At 43.3% G+C, this 10,641-nt stretch overlaps 1 protein-coding gene across 1 annotated transcript; it reads right to left on the bottom strand.

The window, feature by feature from the left end:
• Positions 1 to 2,660: 2,660 nt before the first annotated feature.
• Positions 2,661 to 10,048, bottom strand: LOC123521101 (cardiomyopathy-associated protein 5-like). Its single transcript, XM_045285209.1, has 3 exons — positions 9,990 to 10,048; positions 9,303 to 9,476; positions 2,661 to 3,292 (listed from the first exon to the last, which is right to left on the bottom strand). The coding sequence occupies exons 1-3, from the start codon at positions 10,046 to 10,048 to the stop codon at positions 3,046 to 3,048; spliced, it is 480 nt and encodes a 159-aa protein (XP_045141144.1). The 3' UTR covers positions 2,661 to 3,045.
• Between the last annotated feature and the right edge of the window lie 593 nt (positions 10,049 to 10,641).

The raw sequence follows: 10,641 nt of genomic DNA on the forward strand, positions 1-10,641 counted from the left end.
ACTATCCACCTGTCAGCATTTTTCACTAATTATCTTTGCCACCTGATTTGGGTGGTGCTTGTGGGAAGTGGGGAGGCAAGTTTTGAAGATGAAGGCAAGTAGTATCGCTGGAATGTACTCGAGTGAGCAGCTCACTCTGGGAGATCCCACATGATGGACAGAATTTGGGCTTCTTAATAATTCGCAAGTACCTCTATGGTGGCTGGAGACCAGGAGACAATACAAAGCGGTGCTGGCCAGTGGTAGGGAAACAAAGGTGCTTCCTGTGGTAGCAGGACACATTCTAATGCCACCTTTTTCTGTGTTGCTGTACTATATCCTTTGCCTGTCATAAAATTGTTATAGGAAGATAAATTGATTCTGTAAATAAATTCAGCAATTGAACACTTAAACGATGAATGGGTAATTAACACAGTAAAGGCAAAAAGAGACTTCAGACACTGCCCACTCTGAGACCTGAAAGATGCGTTCAGTTAGTATTTGGTCCTTATAGCACAGTGTTGCATGTGTGTGTGAAAAGGCATAGTACTTGCATTCTGATTGGCTTTAGTGATGTATTTCTAGAAAAAACAACTAGAATATTTTGGGTTTCTCTGGTAGGAAAATGTTTAACTTTAATAAAGAATACATCCATTTAAGCTTGTAGGGTTCATATGCAAACAGGGTAGGACCACAGTATAAACCCACATTTCTTTTTGTCTTCCCAATAACCTCTTTGACATTGGTCCCTATACCGCTTAGAAGAAGCAATGTAGTTTCACACGTGTAAAGCCTTTTCTATAAAATAGAATGTTAGGGACTCATGTAATTCTCCAGGCACTTTGTGCAAATAACGGTGGGTCAAAGTCACTGGAACTGACGAAGCAAAGGTAACCAAACTCCTGTCTGCCCAGAGTTATGGCAGCATCAATAACGAAGCAGAAGGGAGGAGAGGAGGCAGGTGAGCGGGGAGCCAACAATGACAGGTACGGAGGGAATAGTGTTTTAAGATTTATAGTGAGGAAGGTATAGTTTTTCTGGTCATGTTTGATAAATTTAATTGGTTCTGAGAGGAATTACTGAGAGGTAAACAATGGGTAAACATACTAGTGGGGTAGGAAGGGGGTAAAAAATAAGAAAGAAGAAAAACATATATTTATACAACTGCAACAAGTAAGCAGATGGATTTTGGGCCTCTACTTTAACCTTACCTCAGTACAAGAATGGTTTGCTCTAATAATGTGGTATTATAGGATACTCACCTTCCTATGATGATCACTGAAGACAAAATGGGTGCATAAACAAATGTGGTGAAGAAAGCTGAGGTGCCTGGCTACTAAAAGACATAGCATCTGGGATCTTAAAAGCTTATACTTAAACAAGTGGCCATCTAGCAGGGAAGCAATAAAGCCCACATGGAAGAAGCACACCATCTTGTGTGTTCATGAGCTGTTGAAGGGAAGAGGTATCAGAAGGTCAAAAACAAGCAATCAAATCAATGTGAAATGGCATGGATGTGGTGGAGACCCAAAACCCATCTGTAAGATAATCGGAAATTCCCTCTCAGAAGGGCCACACAGAAGGGATGATAAATCCAGAGTGTGGTATGGCACTGATGAATTATATAACTATCCTCTAGTTCTTTAATATTCCCTCCCCTATTATTGTTTTTATTTGTTGTACTTCATTAATAATGTTAGATTTATGTATGTTCATTTATATATTTAAGATTGTTCGGTACATGAAAGTCAAGATAGATAACCCTTCAGAAACAGTAACTGGAGTAATAGTTCCCTGAGGGTACAGGAAGAGAGGCAGGGTGGTGTGGTGGTGGAGGGAATGGTGAGCTCCTGACACAAACCATCATATTTTCAATAGCCTCATATGCATGTGAAAGTTGGATATTGAATAAGGAAGATTGAAGAAGAACCAATGCATTTGAGTTATGGTGGTGTCAAATAATATTGAAAGTACCAGGCTCTGCCAAAAGAAAAAACCAATGTCTTGGAAGAAGTACAGCCATAATACATCTCAGAAGACAGGATGGCAGGATGATAGGCTAATAAGATTTTGGATTAAAAGATGCACATGTGCAAAACTCCCAAGTGGACAATCCCTAGTAGTGCAGCCCACTAAGTGCAGTGGTTCTTGACATCATGGGCTCTACAGCTTGCCCCAAGACAATGATGCCAGACTTGTTTTAAGTCACCCATGCTGTCTAATAAGTTCACATCACATGCTTTGTTTTTTATATACTATAACTCTTTATTAAAGAAAACAGGAATTTGTCATCGCAATCATTTTCCTACATTTTAAATTTGAGAGAAAGGAGACTCATGTTCTACAGCATACGTTCTTAAAACAGAGTTCCTTGTAAACACAGAACCATTCAAGCATCCTTAGTGTGCAGTGCTCTCTGGTAATAAAAATTCCTTATCCTTTGTTGACGTGTGGTGGCATTTGTCTTGTAGGAAAAAATACATTTTATTTCTCAGAAATATGTTACCAATACATCCTCCCTTATCTCTGCTCCATCCATCCACCAAAAAACCAAGCTCATTGTCATCAAGAAACTTCAGACTCATAGAATCCCTAAAGGTCAGGATAGAACTGCCACCTGTGGGTTGCTGAGCCTGTAACTCTTTATGGGAGCAGAAAACCAACCTTTTCTTCCACAGAGTGGCTGCGGGGTTGGAACTGCCGGTCTTGTGGTTAGCAGCCTGATTCGTAACCCACTATCCACCAGGGCTCCTTTCCCCATCCATCAGAGGGCATCTCTTACAAATGGAACACGCGGAAGGCAATGCCTCTATTTTAATCCCCAAGACAAGTGTCAATTCTTGTCTAGAAAATAAATGGAACATCTTGGATATACCAAAGGGTGGACATTGCTCTAGCCCTCTCGTTGCTAGTCTGGATATTCTGGGGGTCGTGCACATGTGCGATCAAGGTGCAAGTAGCTCTCGTGAGTGTGAGACTGTTGGAATAATGGATGACTCTCGGTGGAAAACACAAAAGACCCCGGGAATTTGAGTGACTGCTCTGCCAGACTCTGAAAGCAAATCATCACTTGTGCCTGGCAGCATCCGGAGGCTCTAGCCCCAGGTGCAAAGTACATTTGCCAGGTTTCTCTAGGGCAAAAGCAGGGTGGACGCCCTCATTAAACCTGTGCCGAATGGTGAAGAGTAACTGTCCACTTTCAGCATTTAGAAACAGAAGCCTCTGGTTGTTGTGGTCCAGCAGGATGCCCACTCGGGCCGGGCGCTCGGTCACGTGCACATTGCTCACAATGCCGCTGTAGAAAAAGGTGTATCTGGAAGGAAAGAGCAGGGAAACAGAAACGTCAGGAATCTGAAAGGAACATGATGCAGACCACCACTTGGAAGTAAACAATGGTTCCGTTAGTAACTTCAGTTTGCAATCATGAGTTCTTATCACGTCGTCCAAAATACCATGCTTACCCAGCTCCGCCTAGCTGCTGGAATGCCCTGCTCACCCTGACAGAGGAGCCTTCTTCTTCGTTTTGCTCCTGCTGCGCTGAAGTCCCCGGACAACCTCCCTTGGGGTTTCTCTCAACCTTCTAACCCTTCCCCGGCTGCCCATGTGTTTTAACTCCTGCACTCTGCGTTGTTCCCTTCCTTCGAATCAAATCTTTGGAGGCGGCCATGGATTCTAAAAAGTACCACATGCTCACCTTCCCTACCACGTGTCCATTTTACAGTTTAAAATGGTTCTGGCTCACTTCCATGAGGACCTTAAGCAAGTTTCTTTTTTATTGTATCTGAGCTCTACCCCAACACAGCTTTCCATGTCCTCTTCTCAAAGTTTCCAGCAAATTCGACAGCTATCCTTTGAACTCATCCTAGAGGCCAGCATGTACCTAGGAACATGGAGCAGGGGCTGGGGCGGGAGGGAAGCGTGAAGGATACAGACTACTGTCCTGGCCCTCTCAGGAAAGAGGTTCTGTGCGGAGCAGGGAGGAAAGCGTGGTCATGATGTAAACACAGGCTAGAAGTGAGACTTCATCTGAGGCAGAGATGAGGCAAATGCTTATCAAAGGCATCTACTGGCCCTTTCGTGATGCTGAAAAAAGGAGGGTGAGAGGTCAGACTTGGAGGGAGACCTTGCTGAAAAGCAGGAGCTAAATTGTTCTGTACCACGGAGAAGAGGTTCAAGTTTGGTGATTTCTCCCAGAAGGGTGAGGCCCTGAAGTCAGGGGCAGGGAAGAAATGGGAGCTGGAAGATAAGAAATGAAGGAAGGTCAAGGCGGGTGGCAGGGATGCGGGGTGAGCAGTCTGGGGCCCTAAGGATCTACATAAGTGGCTCTGGAAGGCAGGGAAAGCCAAGGGCCTGTAAGACCTGCGCTGTCTGTTTTTAAGACCCTGGTGAATTCAGTGGGGTGAAATGTGGCAACTTTTTTCTTTTTTTTTTTTTGCAGAATACAGCTCAAACAGAGGAGCAGTGGTTGATGAGGACGGGGAGATCAGTGAGGCTTACATGATGATAGAGGACCATTTTGAAGCCTTGCTAGTGAGAGATAGAGCAGGGCAGAGAGTTAGGAGGGCCTGCAGGGCAGGCCAACATTGCCGGTGGCAATGATGGGGCTCTTCTAGAAAGCTTCCTGGGGCAGAAACAGAGGACGGGCAGGACTGGAAAGTGGAAAGGAGGGAGAAGAGGTCCAAATAGCGGGCCCCGCACAAACAACGACAGGTGGCAAAGGCAGCCTGTGTGTTACAGAGAGCATCACTGTCTGGTGGGTTTGGATGGACAAGGGATACGACACAGAGAGGTAAGTCAGGGGCTAAGCTCTTGATCTTCCCTGTCCAATACGGTAGCCACTAGCCACATGTGGCTACTTACATTAATCTAAATAAAATTGAAAACTCAGTTGCTCAGTCCCACTAGCCACATTTCAAGAGTTCAATATCTGCATGTGACACTTTTTATTGTTGCAGAAATATTCTACTGTACCATATTGCTCTGAATGCCCAAATCGGTCATTTCTTCCTCCCTGCTTAGAAAGCTCTTAGTGAGTATATTTCCAGCCTTGGTCAACCCCCAACATAGAGGTCTTGGCTCCACCCATTCCACGGGCCCTGGAGTCTACCTTGCCCTGTCTCTGCTTCGTTTCCATTAACCTAAGTTCTGCCCTGAAACCAGTTGTGTTTCCCTAGGGCCAGACTTCCTGTCCAGCTTTGGACCTTCCTTTCTCGGGCCTGCTGGACTGAGACTAGCAGTGCTTATTATCCTCAGACCCCAACCCTAGATAGACTAGATCTGACCCTCACTGCTGACCCAGAGTGTACCCAGGTCTCTTTATTGACTGGCGGCAGCCATCCCTGACGTCTCTTCATTCCCCACCTGGCCCCCTCTTCACTGTGCCCTAATGCTGATCCCACGCTAGCTGTGCACCGCTGTGGATGTTTGAGCAGAAAAGGGACACAATTAAATGATGTTTCAGAAGCATGTGATAGTTGTGACTCATAGGATAGGTTAGAGTGATGACACAAAGATACAGGCCCGGTGGCCACTGCAGATACTGGTAAAGAGACTCAGAAGCCTGAGCTAGGGCGGTACAGTTAGGAATGGACAGCAAGAGAGATGCTCAAATCTAGTTGAGTCTCCCTTCTCAGACTCTCTTCACATAACCTTTTCTATTGTAATATCACAATGCTCATGCTCTCAGTGAGGAGGGGCTAGAGCAGCGGTTCTCAACCTTCCTAATGCGGAAACCCTTTAATACAGTTTCTCATGTTGTGGTCACCCCCCAACCATAAAATTATTTTCATTGCTACTTCATAACTGTAAATTTGCTACTGTGATAAATCGGGCAACCCCTGTGAAAGGGTTGATCAACCCCCAAATGGGTCGTAACCCATAGGTTGAGAACTGCTGGTCTAGAGTAAGACAGCTTGTTTTAAAATCATCAAGCCAGAAAAGATGAAAAATAAAAGAAGGGCCTGCTGCAGAAGGCCAGGAGTGCTCGACCTGAAGTCCCTTGACCATGGAAAGAAGACACTTGGAACCTGACCTCTGGGACTGTAACCACAGTGGCTGGCACACTCTTTCCCCAGCATCTAGGAATCTCCCCTGGGCTGGTAGAGGAAGATCGAATCGTGAACAAAGAATACAATTGTGTTTTCTGGAGTCTTGTTGGTCCTGACCACCGTGTGTGTGTGTGTAGAATAGAACTGCTCCACAGGGTGCCCATGGCCCTCACCTTTTGGAAGCAGTGCTTTGGGTGGCCTGGAACAGCTAACCTTGCAGCCAGAGGTCGAGCACTTGGAGGCTAGTCTTTGGATTGGGTTATTAAAGGTTCAAGTATCAGAGGAACTTTTCAGGAAATCAAAACCTAGTTCCAGCTCTCAATCTTTTGGCTGTAAGCTCTATGTTTCAGTGACTTAAACTCAGGTTGGGCACTGTGTCCTTAAGCAGTGCACAGCACTGAAGACCAATCACAGTTGCTCTGGCTGATAAAACGTGACTTTAAATAGCCCTTGGAAATGGGTCCCTGCTGACCCATCTTCTCAGAGAATTGAACACTGTTAGTGAGGATGCAGGGAGAAAGGTGCAGTCTGAGATAGGCAAAATCGGGATCCGCGGGGACCATTGACCAAAGATATGAATAATCTTGCCCTCAAACAAAAGTGGATTACTGCACACACAGGTTAAAATGTAACATTTCTCTTGGCTTGAGGGTTTTCTGGGTTTTATTTTATTTCCATTGTTAGAGTTTATTTATTTGTTGTATATGAAATCCAGGATAGGTAAACCTATAGAGGCAGTAACTGGACTGGTAGCTCCTTAGGCATATGGCCTACTACTTGTCTGTCAGTTTGTCATACTCTGGTGGCTTGTGTGTTGCTCTGATGCTGAAGGCGATGCCACTGTTAAATCAAATGCCACCAGGGTCATCCAAAGTGAATAGGTTTCAGCAGCGTTTCAAGAATAAGAACGGACTGTTCACTTCAGAATAATTACCCACTGAAAAGCCCATGTATAGCATCAGAACACTGACAATCACTGAAAACCTCATTAATAGAAGCAGCACATGGTCAGAGGCAGTGTCAAAAGATGAGACCCTCAGGTTGGAAGGTACTCAAAATAGAATTAAAGAACTTCTCTCTCAAAGTAAAGTCAACCATAGCGGTGCGGATGGAGTAAAACCATGCAGGAATAAAGTCTTCAAGACCTGTATTTTCTGATGGGGAATGGCCCAAAATGAGAAGAAACAGCTGTAAACATCAATTAATAATTGGAACTTGGAATGAATTAGAAAATTGGAAGTTATTAAAAATGAAAGGAATGCATAAAGAACAACGTTCTAAGCATTGGTGAGCTGAAATGGACTGGCATTGGCCATTTTGAATCAGAAAATCATGTGGTTTACTATGCCCAGAATGATACCATCACGAGGAATGCTATTGCATTCAGCATCATAAAGGACAGTTCAAGAGCTATTGTGAAGCACAATTCTGCCTGTGATAGAATGGTATCTAGCTGCGTGTAAGGAAATCCAATCCATGCAACTATTATTCAAATGTATGAACCAACCACTAAAGCTAGTGCTGAAGTTGAAGAATTCTACTAATGTCTTCAGTCTGAAGTTGCTCAAATGTCCAATAAAGATGCATTGGTAATTATTGGCGATTGCAATGTACAAGTTGAGAACAAAAAGGAAGGAACAGTAATTGAAAAATATAGTTTGGGTCATAGAAACAAAGCTGGAGATCACATGATAGATTTTTGCACGAGCAATAACTTCTTCATCACAAATACACTTTTTCAAACCCAAAAGATCCATATTAATACCCATTCAAAAGAAAGGTGACCCAACAGGATGTGCAAATTATAGAGTAATAACATTGATATCATATGCAAGTAAAATATTGCTGAAGATTGTCCAACAAAGGTTGTGGCAGTATGGTGACAGGTGCTTCCAGAAAATCAGGTGAACATGGAACAAGGGATATCATTACAGATGTCAGATGGATTTTGGCTGAAAGTAGAGAATACCAGAAAGATGTATACTTCTGTTTTACTGATTATGCACAGGCAGTCGACAGTGTGGATCAGAACTAACTATGGATAGTCTTGAGAAGAATGGGAATTCCAGGACATTTCATTGTACTCATGTGGAACCTGTAAATGGATCGAGAGGCAAGTGTGCAAACAGAAAAAGAGAATACTGCAAGGTTTATAATCAGAAAAGGTGTGCACCAGGAATTGTATCATCTCACCATACATATTCAATCTGTATGCTGAACAAATAAGAGAAGCTGAATTATATGAAAACACACTATCACAATTGGAGGAAGACTTATTACCAACTTGAGATATGCAGATAACACAACCGTGCTTACTAAAAGTGAGGAGGACTTGAAGCACATGCTGATGAAGATCAAGGATTGCAGCCTTCAGTATGAATTACAACTCAATATAAAGAAAACCGAAATCCTCACCTGTACCAATGGGTGACCTTGTGATAAGAAGAGAAAAGACTGAAGTTGTGAAGGATTTCAACTTGCTTGGATCCACAATCAATGGTCCTGAAGGCAACACTCAAGAAACAAAGGATGCATTGCATTGGACAAATCTGCTGCACAAGACCTCTTTAAAGTGCTGAAAAGCACAGATTCTATTTTGAAGACTAAGGTACATCTGACCCAAGCCATGGTATTTTCAATCACTTCATATGCATGTGAAAATTAGACCTTGAATAAGCAAGACAGAAGAAAAGTCTACACATTTGAACGATGGTATTGGTGAAGAATACTGAAAGCGCCCTGGACTACCTAAAGAACAAATAAATCTGTCTTGGAAGAAGTACTACCAGAATACTCCTTGGAGGTGACGATGGCAAGACTCGTGTACTTTGGATATGTTATCATGAGCTACCAGGTCCTAAAGAAAGACACTATGCTTGGTGAATAGAAGGGCATCAAAAGAGAGGAAACCTTCTACAAGATGGAATGACACAGTGGCTACAACAATGGTCTCAAACATGAGAACAATTGAGAGGATGGTGCAGGACTGGGTAGTGTTTCCTTCCAGTGTACATAGGGTTACTACCAGGCAGAGCTGATTCTATGACACTTAACAACACAGGGTTATGGCAAGAGAAGCGGGGTGGTATGGGGAGCTAAGAATAATGGGTACAAGAATGATGACAATTTTCGAAAATTCAAAAAAAATGTTTTTCTAAAATTCATTGTTTTAAAATATTAAAAATATATATTTAAACCACTGAGTGGTGTAGTAGGTGAATTATATATTGATAAAACTGTTTTTAAATGGGCATGGGAGGCAGGGCTCCAGCTTACCTTTGTGGTTCAGAACAATGCATGTACCATGAGGTTTCCCCTTGTGCCACAGCACCAGCCTGGACAGCTGAGCTGGAGCAGATGCCAAGTCGGTATGCCGGGCAGTCTGTGACCGTGGTTTCCCAGTAATGCTGGCCACAGGCGGGCAGCTGCTCACCCAGAACTGAGGGAACTCTGTAAGCAAAGCAAATCAGACTAAGGTCAGCACACATATTATCAGACCTCACAAAGGTCAACTTTCCCAAACTTATACTCAGTTTAGGCAGGATCCTATACTAAGAAATCCTTGGTTTTGTGGACTGTGACCTCAACGTTTCTTCCCTGATCACAACAGAATTCCCCAAACCCTCCACATGAATTTGATATATTTTCCACTGCCACTTATAATTAATTTGATTTGTACAGGCTTGTCAAAAAGCCTTGTTGACCTAATGGGTTAAGAGTTGGACTGCTAACCAACAAGGTCCGGAGTTAGAACCTACCAGCTGCCCTGTAGGGAAAAGATGAGACATTCTACTTCCCAAAAGATTTACTGCCCCAGAAACCCACAGAGGCAGTCCTACTCTGTCCTCTAGGGCCACTAGGAGTTGGAATCGACCCGATGGAAGTGAGTTTGGTTGTGTTTGGGTAGAAGCTTGTGGTCCTCACTCTTCCAGACTCTGGCCTCTCTGATGATTGTGGGTGCACCTGAAAGGTTGTTTAAAAGTCTCTTTTTGTCTCGCCTTAGCTATTTTAGTAAAAGTCATGGTGGAGTGAATGAAAGAACTTTCACCTGCTCATGAGTGGCCCTGTTTGCCTAAGTTACTCAATTTTGCTTGGAAATGGCTGAAACAGCAAGGAAGTATTTTTAATATAAGCAGCAGTAATGCTCCATCAGAAACCTCTCGCTTGCTCGCCCACTCGCTCTGTCCTTTCACAGCTGAGATGTTGATCACTGCAAGGGAATGTCTCTGGTTTCTCATTTCTGAGAGGTGGCCACTAACAAGTCCTCATTCTATAGAAAAGCCTCACTGTTTATGAATTCATTTTCAGGTTAATAATAAAATATCATTATTATCAGTTATTACCTATGAACTCCTATCAATCTTCAGTCTATTTTTGTTATTGCTTTACGATACAAAAAAAAAAAGACAAGAAAGCCCTGTCTATTTCTTACTTTTCCCCACCCACCCCAACTCTCCACGACTCAAGGGTCATTCAAGGTCTAGGAGCCCTAGTGGCCTTAATAAGTTACATGTTTGAATAAGCAAATGTGGTGAAGAAGGCTAATGGTGCACCGCTATCAAAAGATACAGCGTCTGGGGTCTTAAAAGCTTGAAGGTAAACAAGCGGCCATCTA

This window comes from Echinops telfairi, unplaced genomic scaffold (genome assembly GCF_000313985.2).
Source record: "Echinops telfairi isolate 266 unplaced genomic scaffold, ASM31398v2 ScPeMD7_7469;HRSCAF=8507_1, whole genome shotgun sequence".
Taxonomy (NCBI): Eukaryota; Metazoa; Chordata; class Mammalia; order Afrosoricida; family Tenrecidae; genus Echinops; species Echinops telfairi.